We start from the raw sequence: 18,551 nt of genomic DNA on the forward strand, positions 1-18,551 counted from the left end.
TATTCAGCTCAGTTTGATGTGCTTCAGTGTGCTCAACTCTACCTTGATTTTGTCCTCGTAAAGCCGCTCTTTCTGCACCAGGTGTGCTTCCATCCTCTGCGCCGTCGCCTGCGTCTCCCGCAAGTTCTCCTCCAGCTCCTAAACACACATTCACACACACAGTCCACCGTCAGGTGACAAACACAGTCAACGATTTCCCAGCAGTAAAATCCCATCAGCAGGTGAAGTGAAGAAGTGAACTTGCTTTGAGAAGCCCTGAGCTGGTGGACGGGACGGCCTGAAGGTGTGTGTGTTCCTCATTGAGAGGTGAAGAGGTGTGTGTGTGTGGCAGCAGATGGGACATCCTGTGAGTGTGAGTGTGTGTTCTGTTGTCAGTTGCTAATCTGGTGAAAACAAGAATGACGGTGCAAAGACAAACGTGAAGAGAGACCTGTGTGTGTGTGTGTGTGAGGTCAGCTGGTTAAGGAGGCGTGTTAGTGGTTTAATCTTTGCTAGTCTGATCCGTCTCTCTCACCAGTATCTTCTCAGCCATCTGTTGGATCTGTTGGGATTTAGTCTGGATGTCGTCCTTCAGTTTATTCTCTCGACGCTCCACCATCTCCAGACGCTTCACTTGGTTTTCCAAAGTCTTTCTGCCCTCCTGACAGTAAGAAAGTAAAGATTTAACACTTATTATAGGTTCAGGAATCAAGCCTGTCAAGTTCTTATTACACACCAAAAACAAAAGAATGAATTCATATTTTTCATAAAGAAACTTAAACCTGTTTTTGGCACCATTAAGATTTTTTGCATTGAATTTTCATGACAATTGAGCACATTTAACCCACAAAATATCATAACTGTGAAATACATCATGATCGTATTTTCTGCAGTATATACACTACTGCTCAAAAGTATTTTTTATTTTAAGAAATTAATATTTTTATTCAAGAAGGATGCATTAAATTGATCAAAAGTGACAGTAAAGATATTTATAATGTTAAAAAAAATACGTTGTTTCAGATAAATGCTTTTTTAAAACTTTCTATTCATCAAATAATTTTGAAAAAAAAAAAAAAAAGTTTCTTGAGTATCAAATCAGCATATCAGAATGATTTCTGAAGGATCATGTGACACTAAAGACTGGAGTAATGATGCTGAAAATTCAGCTTTGATCACAGGAATAAATTACACTTTACTATATATTCACATAGAAAACAGCTGATTTACATTGTAATAATATTTCACTGTTTTACTGTATTTTTGATCAAATAAACGCAGCACTGGTGAGCAGAAGAGCTATAATGTCTTATTTCAAAAACATTAAAAGTCTCACAGACTTAAACTTTTAAATTGTAGCACATGCTTATTTAAATAAAAAGTGTACAGTATTTTATAATATAATTCAATAAAATACTAAATGAAAGTAATAATTAATAATTCTAATAATTATCATTGCTGAGAATATAACAATTATTTAAAAAAACGGAAAAGAAAAAATAGAAAAAAATGAAAAATGTGGCAAATTGTCATGCAAGTCAATATAAAAATCTTGGTAACAGTTTACAATAATCACAATGCACAAACAAAACAAAAATATAAATACATAAATATGTAATAAATAAATAAAATGAAATGACATGGACTGACACCTGTCGAGGCTTTCCCTGTATATGGCCCAAGATGGAAAATAAAATAAAAAATTAAATTAAACAAGAATAAAATAAAATAAAATAATAAAACATGAAATTAAAAAATAAAAATAAAATAAAATAAAATAAAAATTAAATATAATAAATAAAATTAAACAAGAAATAAAATAAATATAAAAATCTTAGTAACACTTTACAATAAGGTCCCATTAGTTAACGTTGGTTAATGCATTAACTAATAATGAGCAATACATTTGTTATAGTATTTATTAATCTATGTTAACGTTAGTAAAAACAGTTTATTGTCAGTTCATGTAAGCTCAGGTCCATTAAATAAAATTAATAGTATTAGTAATGTATTAGGAAGTGTTGAAATTAACATTAACTAAGATTAATAAATGCTTTAGAAGTATTGTTTATTGTTAATATAATTAAAATTCATGTTAATGTATGTAGTTATATGTAGTAATAACTTCTTTTGTCCTTTTTAATAATGGTGTGAACACTGATCCATTCCACTCCTTCACTAGTGATAAACTAATAAATCAATTAATTATCTAACATTTGTCCATTTTGAGATACAGTATCAGCTGATAACTGTGTTAATCCTTTCAAAGAAGCTTTAACTCTCTCTTGTATCAGTCCCACAATCCACCAGCAGCTTTGTCAAGGCATAATATTAATTTTCTGTTTATAGAGTATGTCTGAGTAAACATCAGCCATTATAAACTCGAGCGTGACCCGTCTCACCTCTGTCTCTCGCAGGCGTCTGCGCAGTGTGTCACTGGGGTCAGATTTACAGCGCAGACGCTCCAGTTCTCGCTCCAGACGCTCTTTGGCCTGACGGATGTTCTGCAGCAGCTCCGTGGCTTCAGTGCTCGCCTTCACCGCCTGCGGGGTCAAAGGTCAAACTCATTAAAGGTGCAAAATATGAATTGCATTATACATATAACACATCGTTTTGGGCCAAGAGGTCAAACTGTGAACTTCACATCCTCTAAAGGTCAGATGTCTATTCAAACATACATGGCAAAAGAACACATTTCAATGCCGATGCTTGTGTTTTCGCCCGTGTTTGTGTGCAAAAAGATTAGCACGGTGTTGTAAAATCACTGTAACACACAGGCTATTAATTACTATTAATATACAGTATAATGTAACAGACAGGCATTCATATTACACATCAAAAATAAAGAAAGAAATACCAACCTTTGAGAGTTTATCCTGCAGCTCCTGGATCTTCAGCTGCTGTTCGCCGTTCGTCTGAAACACAGAAGCCTCATGAAGTCACTCTTATTTCACACACTGTGACGATCAGAGCAGAGGAGGGTGTAATCAGAGGAAATTAAACGTCAGCGCAGGTGAAGTCAATGACAGAGACATACGACTGATTCAAAGAGACGTTTAGCACCAGGACGCACATGATCACACTGTCGTCTAAATCTACTGATGTGTGAATTATCGCTGACTCTATCATGTACCGACCAACAGTTCATTATTTATTCATTATTGGCATCAGGCAGATATTAAATACAAGTAATATTAGGGCTTATTGTGTGTTCCAGTGCAAACAGGAAAACTCTTTTCATTGGACAGGAACAAAACAGTACAAAACAGTGGCCCAAGACAGAAAGTAAAATAAAAAAATAAAAAACATTAAATTAAACAAGAAATAAATTAAAATAAAATGGACTGAACACCTGTCAAAGCTTTCCCTGTATGACCTGAGATGGAAAATATTATTATTATTATTATTATTATTATTATTATTATTAATAAAATTAAACAAGAAATTGTTTATTTTATTTTTTTTAATGTAATAAATAAATTAAAATAAAATAAAATGCACTGAACACCTGATGTGACCCGAGATGGAAAATAACAAATTGTAAAAAATAAAATACATAATATATATATATAAATATTATATAATATTATATATATAAATAATTAAACAAGAAATAAAAATTAAAAAAGAAAATGTAAAAAAATAAATAAAATAAAATGGACTGAACACCTGTCAAGGCTTTCCCTGCATATGACCTGAGATGGAAAATAAAATAAAATGTAAATAAATAAATAAAACAAGAAATATATATATATATATATATATATATATATATATATATTTTTTTTTTTTTTTTTTTTTTTTAAATGTAATAAATAAATAAAAATAAAATAAAAGGGACTGAACACCTGTTGAGGCTTTCTCGGTATATGACCCGATGAAATGAAATGAAATGAAATGAAATAATAAAATAAAATTAGTAAAAATTAGTAAAAAGTAAAAATTAAATAAAAAATAAAATACAATGAGATGGACTGAACACCTGTCAAGGCTTTCCCTGTATATGGCATGAGAAATAAAATACAAAAATATAATAAATAAAACAAACAACAAAACAAAACATTAAATTAAACAAGAAATATAAAATTAAATGAGATTTCCCAGTATATGGCCAAAGATGGAAAATAAAATACAACAAAATAAGATATAAAATTAAGTAAGAAAATAAAACGTGAAATAAAATTAAATAAAATAAAGATAACAAACCCTAAAAGAAACAAAAAGTTATTTGGACAAGTGCCATGTTATTTGTAAACTACCCTGCATCTATATACAGCTCTGGTGATAAATATCTATCTATATGCCAAGTATCAGTAAAACACAGTGCTTGAGTGTCTGGTTTTAACAGATGAGCTTATCATCACATTTTATAAAAACATTTATTCATGAAGAAGAGTGTCCTCTCAAAATGAAACTACTTGACCGGAGACAGATTTCACAGTATGAAGAGCGAAGTGAGCATCATTGAGGATGACTGACACCCACATCAACACACAAACACTCTCTCTCACTCTCTGTTTTTCTGACGTGACTGAGCAGCTAAAACAGAATTCAATCTCACTACAGACATTTCCATGACTTTAAGATTTGATTGTTTTCTGTGGTTTTGAAGGCCTAGAAATCACAAATTTAAACTTCCCTGATATTTCCAGGATTTGCATCACCCTGGGAAATGTGCTGGTTTATTAATAATAATAATTTAGCACCAGTATGATCGCACTGTGACGGCTCCGTCGACTGGTATCATGTGATCAGTTTGAACACTCAGTCAAAGCTAAAAGAGCCCACAGGGACGTCCTGTCCATCCCAGAGAAGAGGACGCTTAGTGTCGTTTGAGTCAAATCTGATGATGATCTGATGACGGATGAATTATTGAGACTGTGCTCTCCACCGGCCTGCTCAATTATTCATTCAGAGGGACACAAACAGATTTCAAATGAATTTCAGTCATCATGTGTTTGACTGAGTGAAGATGGTGATTTGTACCTTCTCGAGTTTAGAGAGCAGCTCCTCCACCTCCGCTTTCCCCTGCTCCTTCGCCTGAACAAGAGACAAACACTCAAAATCACATGACAAGATCATAAAAAAATCATTTATGTAAATATTTAAATGTTCAGAATTGTGAAAAAACCTTCTGTACTTTTTGTATCCTCCTTATAAAGTCTCTTTATATCCCCTTATTAAGCTAAAACACATTTGAAAAATTTGCATTACGGCCCTAAAGTTTTTAATCGCGCTCCTAAATTTTTCAACTTACGAGCACGTCTCAAATATAAGAGAGTTTTCATTCGCGTCACATGTTTTGAGCACATCATTCCCAGATTTACATTAGTGTTATTTCAGGCCATATTACTGCACTACTATTCTGACATGAGAACAACAGTCCGAATAAACAACGAGTGGATGTTACTAAAGTACTTGGTCACACACACACACACACCTTCTGGATCCTCTGCTGGTATTCGGCCGCTTTCCTCTTCAGCTCTTCGCTGGTCTGTCGTGACTCTCGCAGCTCGGTCTCGTACAGGTCGCTGCGGCGGCGGGCGGCAGACAGATCCTCCTCCAGCTGTCTGATGGTCACCTGCATCTCCTCCAGCTGAGCGTGATACTCCTGAACACAGCCAGAGAAACATCAGGTCAAATATGAAGTCATATTCATAAAATGCATGTTCACAGTAACTCAGAGGACATGCACTTCTATGGAAATTTAATTCGAGTGACACAAAACATTCAAAATTACTATTAGGATCAACACTAGACGTCCACGTGTGTTTCTGCTCCTCTAGCGCTCTGAGAAAAGCTCATGTGTTCCTGTGAAACGACCTGCTGACAGCAGCCGGACGGGTTAATGAGGGTTTGAACGAGTAAGATGCATTAAGGAATCAAACGGGCGGCTTCAGAGAGTGACTGAAATATAATGTGAATGATTACTGGCTGAGATTCTCTCTGAAGACGGCGGGTCTTACGAGGTTAATTGTGCTGCGTTTAGAGGTCCGAGAGAAAAATCGCTCATAAAATCAGACTGAACGCAGTCATGCTCTTCACGTCATTTCAGTCTGAACAAAGAGTTTCTTAGTTTCTCTCACTCTTAAAAGAGACATTTAAGAGACAAAATGACGATTTAGTTGCCAAATTACAGGATTTCATGATCTAGGTGTTTGTTCAGAGGGACTGTGACTGAAGGTCTGTCATTTAAAACTGCCGTAAGTGATTCTTAAATGGGAAATATGACTATTAATTGAGAGACGTCAGTGAATTATGTGTCCTGAAATATCACACTGTTACAGCACTAGACTGAATATCGCATTAAACACTGATTTAAGATTTATGCATATAAAATTTCCATCCATTTGTTTTTTCAACAAAAACAAACTAATAAAATAAATGTGATGCATATTTGTCAGTCATGCATAAATAAAAGTTCATTTTGTGAGTGTGTGTAAGTGTGTGAGATCACAATTCTCCCACGATTGTGAATAGACCACTAAACAAAACAGTATATTTAAAAAAAAAAATTTAATTAATTAGAATTATTTAAAAACAATCAGGTTGAGTGAATGATTCAGTGACTCACTCAAAGACTTTACTGGATGAATCAGTGTTTTTGAACAAATCTTTTGAATGAATGATTCAATGACAAACACACTTTTTTTAACAGTCACTTGTCTCCACCTACTGGTTTAACTTTGTAATTGATCCAATCTTAATTTGAAGCATCAATTTACTTTCAAAAGGTGATTTACTCTATTTTGATCTCTACTGTAGACATCAGTGTTTATATCTGAACTATAAACATTTATTCCAGTACTTTTGTGATAATTTGAATGATCTGTAAGACCGAAATAATGATTCTGTGAAGCTGTTTCATACGTGACAGCTGCTCTCTCTGGCTCAGAACGCAGATTCGTCCTTATCGAAGGTTTAATAGACTGAGCCGAATCACTGTCATTTAGAAATAAGATTCTGTGGGTGTTTGAATTGAGATTGTGATCATTTAATGATTAATCATGCAGCTCTAGTGTGTGTGTGTGTGTGAGAGTGAGTGTCAGAGATCAGTGTGAAGGACTGATTGTTAGAGGAAGATCTGGAGACTGAATCAGACTGATATTGATCGGAGGAGACTGACAGTCTGAAGTGATCTGGATGAGATCTGCTGAGATGTCCAGCAGTACGACACCTAATTACTTCATCGTAACGAGAACAGTGTCTAGCATGCTAATAAACACTAACAGAAGCTTTTTAGTAATCTGCAGTAATTATCAAGTAAGCACTATTGACATATTCTTCTACAGGTATCTTCAAAAACAACATATTTTGTTTGCTGCTATAATTCAGACACATGTTATATGTTATATAATAAATTATGCTGGACACAGTATACACCGTGGACAGACAGATAGATAGATAGAAACAGGCTGGAGAATTTCCAGACAAAAAGAAATGAAACTCCTGCCAGTTTGTGACAAAGCCTTTTTCAGATCCCAGCACACTCAGGGTTTAAAAACCAGCTCAAGACATGTTTTCCAGCACAGGATTATCCACTAATTCTTGTTTCTAGTTCAGTGAGTGAAATATTATTCCCCATAATGCCTTGAGCTCATGTTCATGCACACACACACAGAACCACCAAAACTCAGGCAGCATGTTTGCATTACGACTGTGATTCTGAGCTGTTTTCCCATCAGAAAATAAACAGACTAATAAGAAAACCCAATTTGACGTAATAATATACTTCAAATATAGGATAAACATAACATCACTAGTCTATGATCAGATAAAAAGTGGTTGTGACTGTACCAATAAGATCACTGTCACGTGTGTGTTCAAAGGACATTATACTGAACAAACGACTATGTTTGCAGAGGAAAAAACACCAATAAACCAGGAAACCAAGGAGGAAACACTGAGGGAAAAAAGCAACACGGAAGAACTTAATGATGTGTGATGATTAGCGATTAGCTGGCGTTTAGACCAGTCTCCTCAGCGTGTCCTCAATTACAGGATGCTGTTCTGCAAATTAATGGCTAATAAAGTCGAGCTAATGGAGATACTGCAGGATACAGTCAGACAAACGACTGATACAAAGTTCATATCATATGCTGATTTGGTGCTCAAAACATTTCTGATTATTATCAATGTTGAAAACACTTGTGCTGCTTCATGTGTGGAAACCGTCATACACTACCATTCAAAAGCTTAGGACATGTAAGATGAAAAAAAATAATACTTTTCTTCAACAAGGATGCTTTAAAATGATCAAAAGTGACAGTAAAGACATAATTTTTCAAAAGATTCTATTTCAAATAAATGTTGTTCTTTTGAACTTTCTATTTTCTCATGGTTTGCACAAAAATATGAACTGTTTTCAACATTGATAATAATTATAAATGTTTCTTGAGCAGCAAATCATCATCTTAGAATGATTTCTGAAGGATCATTTGACACTGAAGACTGGAGTAATGATGCTGAAAATTCAGCTTTGATCACAGGACATTTTATTATATATTCACATAGAAAACAGCTATTTTACATTGGAATGATATTTTCAGATTTTTACTGTATTTTTGATCAAATAAATGCAGCCTATATATATATATATATATATATATATATATATATATATATATATATATATATATATATATATATATATATATATATATATATATATATATATATATATATACACACAGTATTTGTGGTGAAGTGAGTTTGTTCACCTGCTCCTTGATCTCCTGGAGTTTGTTGCTCTGCTCTCTGATGTCATGGAGGAGCTGGAGAGCTTTATCATCTTCCTGTGACACTTCAACACGAGCCTGTTCCAGACTGCGCTTCAGACTCTACACACACACACACACACACACGTCTGTTATGTTGAGATGCAGCAGTTGTGGGAACACAAGGTCAGAACGAAAAGAGAACAGCGTGCCAAGAGTGGTTTTATCAGCAAGAGTATTTGCATTACAGACGGAACATCAAGAGCGCAGATATGAAATCAAGTCAGTTTTGCTGTTCTAGATATAAAACAATAGATACGTCCATCAGAGAGTATGTACTGATAAAGTCCTGCTCTGTCTGCCTGGTCCAAACACTATGTTAAGGCTGTCTTAGGACTTTTCTGAACAACTAACAGATGATCAGTCTTACTTTTTGTTCTCAAATTAGACCAATTAGACCAAAGTTGTGAATAAAACTTGAGCAAAAAATGTACATATCGCATGAAACATTTGCAAATAAAGCACCGTTTCCATCCTGTGTGTTCAAGAAAACAAAATTGTCACTTCCTGGGAAACGGGCACAAAGCATGTGACTATTTTAAATCATAATAACTATGATAAATATAATATAATAACTATAATATAATAAATTAAAATGCTGCACTGTTATCTTGCATTCAGATGCCTGCTTGAAAAACTCTCTATAAGTGAAGTTTATTATGATTATTTAATTATTATTCCTCACGCTGCATTCGGTGATGTAGGTGGCGAGGTCCTGCTCCAGGATGCTCCTCTGGGTCTCGGAGGCTTTGAGCTCCACATCCTTCTGCTGGAGGACTGACTCCAGGTCAGTCATCTTACGCTGAAACCGCGAGATCTCCTGCTCCATCTGAGCGGCCACAAACACAAGCACCAGGTCTAAATGCATTTTACAGCAGCGCTCGGACAACGCCAACACAACCATGACCTCACACTCCTGTGCATGATACACACTTAAACTCTACGAGTAACATCTTCTTGTGGCGATACTTTGAAACTGTATTTCCTTCTCCGTTGAATGTGTATGACTGTACACATGATTTGTGTTTGTTTGCACGGTTTTCTGCGGTGCTGTTGGAGTTTAGCTTGTATTTAGCTGGAAATATTCCAGTTTATCAGCTTAATGTTCATTCAGACTAGGGGTGTGTGATACTGACAAATCTCAATACTTTTTGGTATTTTGTCGATAAAGATAATTAGACAATATTTTACTGAGGGTGTTTTTGTACCTTGGCTAGTTTAGGCCAGTCGTGGACAGCTGACTCCATATTCTTAAACTAATAATGACTTTATGAGCTTTAAATTGAACTTTATTTAACTTTAAGGACTGATATTTGCCACCCTAAATTGATTTCCAAGGGCCTTTTTACCTTTCTAACCTTTATTATATACATGCATCATTTAAAATTCTTAAGTTTAATCAATAAATTCAACTGTAATAAGACACTATAGTTACAAATCAAATGAAATCAATATCAACAAGTATATTTTTGCACTGCAGAAGTGGCATAAAAGCTGCATCTAATGCAGAATTTAGATGCATTTACGCTGCAAAATAAATAATGTTATGAGATTAATCTTTTAAAAATATTATTTTGAATATCAAAATATTTGAAATATGTTTATAAAAAGGAAAAGATACATTAAATATGAAACTAAAACCAAGTTTTAGCTAGTCGCTCACTCTCTCTTGATGAGCGAGTCATTGAATCAATCACTCAACCGATTCGTTCAAACGGCTGATTCATTCAGTAATGAAACACCACTGTGTGTCGCTCAAAGACACGATGAATCTGTTGCAGATATATGAAACTATTTTAATTGGCGAAATAAAGCAAAAGACAATATTAATCTCTGGTTTATTAAACAGATATAAAAATCACATTTGCAATCGTGTTGATATTCTGGAAAAACAGTGCACTTGCTTGTGTGACATTGTTTAAAGATATCATATACAAATAGTCAACTTTTTTGCCCCATATATTGAATTTCAGGGTCATTCTAACTGAATTCAACTAATCTACATCAAGCAGTGAAACATGCACTATCAACACATGCTTTCATTTTGTGCTTTGAAAAGTGAGGGACATATTTGATAATTTCAGCTTCCACATAATTACAGCAACAATTACAATATCATCTTAGACGATACATATTGCACACCCCTAAAGATGTCTTTACCCAGGTGTCTCTGTGCTCTTACCTTGTGACATTTGTCTTGAGTGTCTTGCAGTTCTTTGCTTTTGAGGTGAAGTTTTTTTTCCATGGAGTTGGTCTTGGCAGGAGAGTTGAGCCCGGCGCCAACCGATCTGATGACACAACGAACCCTTATGAGAACCACAGCAGAACATTTACACTCATCCAGTTCTAAAATGTTTCTAAAATGAGCCCATAAAATAACTTGAGAGAGCGTTTTTGTTTTTCCTGGGAATGTAGGGAATATCACACACACGTGATGTAAAGCGTCTGCCCGGCCTTTCACATTCATTACACACTCCATTAGTTTCATGTGAATGTGAATTCATTATTCATTCACAACCAAAGAACATAATCTTTATGTGCTGTTCATTAATTAAAATGACATGAATTAGACGTCAGGGAAAATCATCTCAGTATCAGGTTCTATTCACTAACATGAACCAGAAGTGTCTCAAAACCACAAACATCTCTAAACAGCTTCACAGGATCCATCAGAAAATAAAAACAGTTATATTTGTCATAGATTAGACTGACTGGGATTTGTATGGAAGCTTGTTTCCACCACGGAATATAAAATAAAAAGGTAACTGCGACTTTTTACCTCACACTTCCGAGTTTATAACTCTCAAAATTTAGTTTTTTCTTGCAATTCCAAGCTTATATCTCACAATTCTGACTTTTTTTCCTCAGAAATGTGAGATATAAACTCACAATTGCAAGTTATAAAGTCCAAATTACAAGATAAAAAGTAGCAATAACATTTTCTATTTTTTATTCCATTACAGAAACCAGCTTCCATAGTTGTTGATGAGCTAGTGGATGAGTTCAATCAACTCCACAGCAATTACATAAACTTAAAGTTGTAACTTCTTCCTGAGTCTCTCCATCAGTGTCGACTCCGGTTTGAACAATGTAAGGCTGAACACCGTTACTGACAATCCTCATTTTGACTGCGTGAGATTCTCCAGCTTTGTTGTCGTTGAGCGACCAAAGCGCGAGCTGTTAAAGCTCCGCCCTCTTCTGGAAAGAGGGCTGAGAGCAGCAGCTCATTTGCATTTAAAGGGACACACACAAAAACGGTGTGTTTTTGCTCACACCCAAATAGGGGCAAATTTGACAAGCTATATTAAATGATCTGTGGGGTATTTTGAGCTGAAACTTCACAGACACATTCTGGGGACACCAGAGACTTATATTACATCTTGTGAAAGGGGCATTAAAGGTCCCCTTTAAAGTTTTATAAGTTATTGTTCAAAATGAATGGAGTTTTTACTTCCGGAACCGGACTTTTGCACTCTATTGGAATTGTTTCACTGCAGCTTCACATTAATAAACAGGAAGACAACAGAATTATGATGCAAACTTTTTCAAAAATTTACATTCTCTCATTTCATAACATAAGGCTTCTGCCTTGCTCAGATATCTTAACTCAGATCTCAGTCTCTGCCATTAGACATCGGCTCATTACAGCTGAAAGTGCTGAGGAGGGAAAGAGCCACAGAGAGAGAGAGAGAGAGAGAGAGAGAGAGAGAGAGAGAGAGAGAGAGAGAGAGAGAGACACACACACACACACACACACACACACACACACAGCTAAAGTGCTGATTATACTAAAACTCCAAACCAGGCCGGAGGGTAATAAAAACACAACAACTGCCCTTCATTTACATGTACGTGTGTGTTTGTTTACACATTATGAAATCAAATTACTGCAGTTTTCAAACTATGACACAGCCATAATTACTCATTTTAACGTTAAAGTATTTTAAAAGTCCTTATATAGAACAAAAAATACAGTCTCACACAGAAGTGAGTACACCCCTCACATTTTTGTAAATATTTTATTATGTCTTTTCATGTGACAACACTGAAGAAATTACACTTTGCTACAATGTAAAGTAGTGAGTGTACAGCTTGTATAACAGTGTAAATTTGCTGTCACCTCAAAATAACTCAACACACAGCCATTAATGTCTAAACCGCTGGCCACAAAAGTGAGTACACCCCTAAGTGAAAATGTCCAAATTGGGCCCAATTAGCCATTTTCTCTCCCCGGTGTCATGTGACTCGTTAGTGTTACAAGGTCTCAGGTGTGAATGGGGAGCAGATGTGTTAAATTTGGTGTTATCGCTCTCACTCTCTCATATTGGTCACTGGAAGTTCAACATGGCACCTCATGGCAAAGAACTCTCTGAGGATCTGAAAAAAAGAATTGTTGCTCTACATTAAGATGGCGTAGGCTATAAGAAGACTGCCAAGACCCTGAAACTGAGCTGCAGCACGGTGGCCAAGACCATACAGCGGTTTAACAGGACAGGTTCCACTCAGAACAGGCCTCGCCATGGTCAACCAAAGAAGTTGAGTGCACGTGCTCAGCATCATATCCAGAGGTTGTGTTTGGGAAATAGACGTATTTGCTGCCAGTGCTGCCAGCATTGCTGCAGAGGTTGAAGGGGTGGAGGGTCAGCCTGTCAGTGATCAGACCATACGCCAAACACTGCATCAAATTGGTCTGCATGGCTGTCGTCCCAGAAGGAAGCCTCTTCTAAAGATGATGCAGAAGAAAGCTCGCAAACAGTTTGCTGAAGACAAGCAGACTAAGGACATGGATTACTGGACCCATGTCCTGTGGTCTGATGAGACCAAGATAAACTTATTTGGTTCAGATGGTGTCAAGCGTGTGTGGCGGCAACCAGGTGAGGAGTACAAAGACAAGTGTGTCTTGCCTACAGTCAAGCATGGTGGTGGGAGTGTCATGGTCTGGGGCTGCATGAGTGCTGCCGGCACTGGGGAGCTACAGTTCATTGAGGGAACCATGAATGCCAACATGTATTGTGACATACTGAAGCAGAGCATGATCCCCTCCCTTCAGAGACTGGGCCGTAGGGCAGTATTCCAACATGATAATGACCCCAAACACACCTCCAGAATGACCAATGCCTTGCTAAAGAATGTCTCCAGACCTAAACCCCATTGAGCGTCTGTGGGGCATCCTCAAACGGAAGGTGGAGGAGCGCAAGGTCTCTAACATCCACCAGCTCCGTGATGTTGTCATGGAGGAGTGGAAGAGGACTCCATGACCAAGACGGTTAAGCAGTGCTGGAAAATAATGGTGGCCACACAAAATATTGACACTTTGGGCCCAATTTGGACATTTTCACTTAGGGGTGTACTCACTTTTGTGGCCAGCGGTTTAGACATTAATGGCTGTGTGTGGAGTTATTTTGAGGTGACAGCAAATTTACACTGTTATACAAGCTGTACTCTCACTACTTTACATTGTAGCAAAGTGTAATTTCTTCAGTGTTGTCACATGAAAAGATAAAATATTTACAAAAATGTGAGGGGTGTACTCACTTCTGTGAGATACTGTACATGCAAACCTTAAGACTGAAATTAAGATTGTGAACAAAAAAAAAAATACTTCATCAGTGCTGCACCGCAAACTATATTGACTATTTCCACACAGGTTTGCCAAACACTCCTCCCACCTCTTTGACTTCGTGTCCCTCTGCCATTGGTCCATCAAACAGATAGACTCCTCCCACACTCACTTCACTGCTCGAGTCAGAAGCTGATGCTAACAGAGCAATATTTGGAAAGCATCACAGACACTCTTCAGGAAGCCAAAGTTCTGATGGATTTTGGTTGAAAACTTCTCACAGAGGATATGAAAACAGAAAGAAACACCTAAATATAGAGAACCGAACGCCTACGACAGTATAAAAAGACATGTGAACCTCAATTCAAACCAAAGACAGGAAACAACTTGAGTTCCCACATGCATCTTATGTCAGTGATTCAGAACTGACTAAATGGAGTCTGACGGATAAATGTGTTCCAAAAATAAAGAGTGAAATCACAGCAGCCACACAATCACAACAGACATCACTAATGGAGGCAGAGAAAGAATAAAACTGACAAAAATACTGCAGCGGAGGGAAAGAACGAACCAATCACAGCGGCTCATGAACATCAGCTTTGACTGGAGGGCTGACAGCTCGCCCACCGAGGGCAGAACTTACGGGCACAGAAGGCAACACAACAATCACCACCTAAAAGTCAACAAGCTTAAACACTGACAAAGTCTGTCTGGTGCTTCCTACTGAAGGAGAAGCAGAGGAGAAGATCATTAAGCCATGCTTTTCTAACTCTATTGAGGGCTAATATGGTGAGTCCCTCACAATGCTTCAATCTCCATTTCATGAGCTTCTTCTGGATAAGTTTCAATCGAAGAACTTCGGCTGTTACTGCATCTGTCACTACCAGAAAATAAAGAAAGATTGGCATTTACAGATGCTGTCAGCTCCATCTACCTCTGATGAACACATAAACCACAGAAGAGTATTGAACAGTACAGTACAGATTAGCCCATCATAGTATAGTATAGTATAGCACAGCATAGTTATAACGGTTCGTTCTGATTCTCGAAACTGATTGGCTGAAAGGTCTTTCCAGCCATGCGATATTCTACCAGTATCGACACGGGAACCGTTTCACCATTTAAATCACTCCGCTTTCAACATTCTCACAGCAAGTGTCTTGGCGGACGAGCAAACCCACCATATGTTTTTTAGGCGAGAAGGTAGTTGTTTAGACCTCAGATATGCGATTTATATGTAAACATACAGCGCCTATTTGAAAATTTGTTTAGACATTTTTTTTTAGAGATGTGAGCTTCAGGCCGTCAGTGACAGTTCAGCGCTCATGTACCTGCAGAGAACAGCTTAAACTCAGCCATTGCTTACGAGACGCAACTGCAAATGCATTGACTAGCGCTGTCATGGGAAATCCTCTTAAATGTTAAAAGACAAAGATATCGCTTTCCTCAGCAGACACTCATTTTGTGATTCTGAATATAAAATTGACCTGAAGAACATCATCTAGATGCAGGTAATACACTCGCTCAGGCGATCTCGCTCTCATAATACTCTACATATTACAATGAGTTTCAATGAAGCGACTCAACGTTCCTTCGTTACTATTTCTAAAGTGACATTTTAGAATTAGTAACGGAGGCTTGGGCTCAACTGTTAAACTGTCAACTTGAGATTTGAATCCATGGCGGAAGGAAGTAGTTCCTCACAAATAAGGGTTTTTAAAGATGATACGTTGTTGTTCTTATTTATTTACACACTCGTGCCGTCGAACTGTTGTATAAGCGCAATATCACACTCGTAGCCATGCGATATGGCTCTATATCAGCACGGCTGTGATTACTACTCGTGTGATATTGCTTATATAGTAATCTACCCGGCGGGACACAAGTTGGCATACACTTGATGCATGGCTCATTAAACGTTCAAAAATGAATTCAGCCCGGTTTTCGCACACAGAAAATCGCCTCTCAGACGTCAGCGCACGAGTTCTGAATTAAGCTCTCTTTACGCACTTGAACAGACAAATACACACAAAATTATGGTGAGTATTCACATAAACACAGTCAGTTACAGTTAGGAAAATATCGGATTGGATGTTTATCCGTGCATTGGGCCTTAAAGTGCTGCTGTCCATTATTAATGTTAAACAAACTACAAAAGAAAAAGAGAAAATCACTCAATGTTCTTCAAGTCAAGTCAAGTTGAGCTTTATTGTCATTCTGCTACATGTGGTGACATACAGTGGAAGGAAATGTTCTTCAGCTTCTTGACTGAATAATCTTAATAGCTTTAATAAGGATTAATCTATATTTAACTTATACAAAAGAAATACGTCTGCTTGAAAGTTGTTATAAAGAATGCATTTATCATTAATTAAAAAGATGTTCTTGTTTCTTTATGAGAAGTGGCTTTATTTGAATTTAAGATAAATAAGTTTTACAACAAAATTTGTTCAATCAGGATCCAAGAATTTCAGTTATAATCACAACTTCTATTTCAACTATAAAGCAGCTCTACAGAAGACAATATAATAAAAAAGTAATTGAATTGAATACACTAAACAACCCATAATACTAAAGAGAGATCCAATAAACAAAGTCATTTGTTACCATGGAAACAGAAAGGCTGATATAATCGAATCAGTCTGCCTACACCCACAAAAGACTTATCTGAAAGGATTTCAACTTTATACTGTTGTTTTTCATATGTAGTCAATATTTTTTAATTGTACACTTCTGATTTGACTCCATCATTACTGCTGGGATGAGTAGTTAATTCACTCATAAAACACGTTAAGCACGCAGTCTTTATTTCTGAATGTTCAAAAATTGTTACCATCAAAAGGTCAATGTTGTGATTCACCTCAGAGACGACTGGGTCGATTCAAGACTCTTTATTGAAGAAGAAATGAATGGGGAAAATACTTCAGGAACAAGACTGCTGGAAAAAAATGATTAGTTTGGAGTAACAAATACTTTTTTTTTTTTTTTTTTAAGCAATGCAAAAAATTCTCTCCCAAATTCGGTTTTATTTTTTTCCAAAAATTTTGTTTTCTGTTTTATTTTTCCTGAATTCTATTTTAATGGCTTAATGAAATTTTAATAATCAAAAACAATGTCTAATAAATTGAATTCATAAAAAAAAGTAATAATTTATGGACATTTTATCAATAACAGAAGATGAAATTTATTTTTTTTTCAGTAATTCTGTTTTATGATTTAATACAAATGAATTAAAAATAATTAAAGTTTGCATAAAAGTTTAACAATTTAACTGATCTTTTAAAATGTAATCAACTGAAATGTAAACATTTAGTTTTTTGACAAAAAGTGCAGTTATTTTTTTAATAAACTGTATTATTAATATTACTTTGAAAAGTATACTCCGTATGTAGACTTCATATTCAAACAGCAGTCTTTTTGTGTTTTAATATTCACAGACACTAGTCTATATTGCGATTTGATTAACTGTGCATTTATTGATTTATTGATCCAAATGTCGGCAAATTCCATGACATTCCGCATTATGCTGTAAATTCCATTTTTATGACTGGATTCTGCGATTCCGTCCACATTTTCTGCATCATAGGGCCCCAATTACGATGCGTCTCTGGTCCTCCATGGACATGAAGGCGTATGTCCTCCTATCAAAACACAACTGAACGCTTCAGAGGAGCTGTGAAATGGAAAAGCCTGATGCTTCGAGACCCCCTCGAGAGCGTCTAAATGCACACACTAAATACACCGTCCATGGCATCACACCAGCGAGGCCTAACGAGATTAGAGGTTCTGCCTGTTTGCTGTAAAGCAGTCCATTACCCAGCGCTTACAGACTTCCCTTTGGAGAAACCCGACGCATCCCAGGGGTCTGATCAGAACGGCCCACAACCGACTTGATTATTGGGCGGGCGTGTGTGTGTTTGGGCTCAAAGTGTAATTATAGGCTATGCATTTCAAATAGTGCCCTTTGAGATTGAGGCATTCTGGGAGGAAAAAAATCCTGTGCTGTTGACCTTTGAGAATTACATTTCACATAAGCTGGCGTCAATAAATGTTTCAGGTATAATTCAGTTATTACAGCATTAACATCGAACTACTGATAATTTAAGCCCGTCATCAGCATCCAAACACGTCAGACTGTCTTGCTCTTTTAGCCTGAAGTGGGCGGCAGTCGCATTGACATCTGCGACGGATATAAACACACTTATGCATTCTGTGAATACAGTAGCTATTGATCT

At 36.5% G+C, this 18,551-nt stretch overlaps 1 protein-coding gene across 3 annotated transcripts in view; it reads right to left on the reverse strand.

Annotated features, from left to right (window-relative positions):
• LOC127513163 (citron rho-interacting kinase-like) overlaps window positions 1–18,551 on the reverse strand; it is an 80,997-nt gene that overhangs the window by 33,019 nt on the left and 29,427 nt on the right. For all 3 annotated transcript variants that reach the window (XM_051894755.1, XM_051894754.1, XM_051894753.1), the window contains exons 11-19: window positions 10,939–11,044; window positions 9,442–9,585; window positions 8,700–8,819; window positions 5,420–5,590; window positions 4,966–5,019; window positions 2,841–2,894; window positions 2,382–2,522; window positions 515–640; window positions 43–138 (exon numbers count right to left, since the gene is read on the reverse strand). In XM_051894755.1, the coding sequence (XP_051750715.1) occupies window positions 43–138; window positions 515–640; window positions 2,382–2,522; window positions 2,841–2,894; window positions 4,966–5,019; window positions 5,420–5,590; window positions 8,700–8,819; window positions 9,442–9,585; window positions 10,939–11,044 (1,012 nt within the window). The remainder of the gene's footprint in view (window positions 1–42; window positions 139–514; window positions 641–2,381; window positions 2,523–2,840; window positions 2,895–4,965; window positions 5,020–5,419; window positions 5,591–8,699; window positions 8,820–9,441; window positions 9,586–10,938; window positions 11,045–18,551) is intronic.

Source organism: Ctenopharyngodon idella, chromosome 5 (assembly GCF_019924925.1).
Source record: "Ctenopharyngodon idella isolate HZGC_01 chromosome 5, HZGC01, whole genome shotgun sequence".
Lineage (NCBI taxonomy): Eukaryota > Metazoa > Chordata > Actinopteri > Cypriniformes > Xenocyprididae > Ctenopharyngodon > Ctenopharyngodon idella.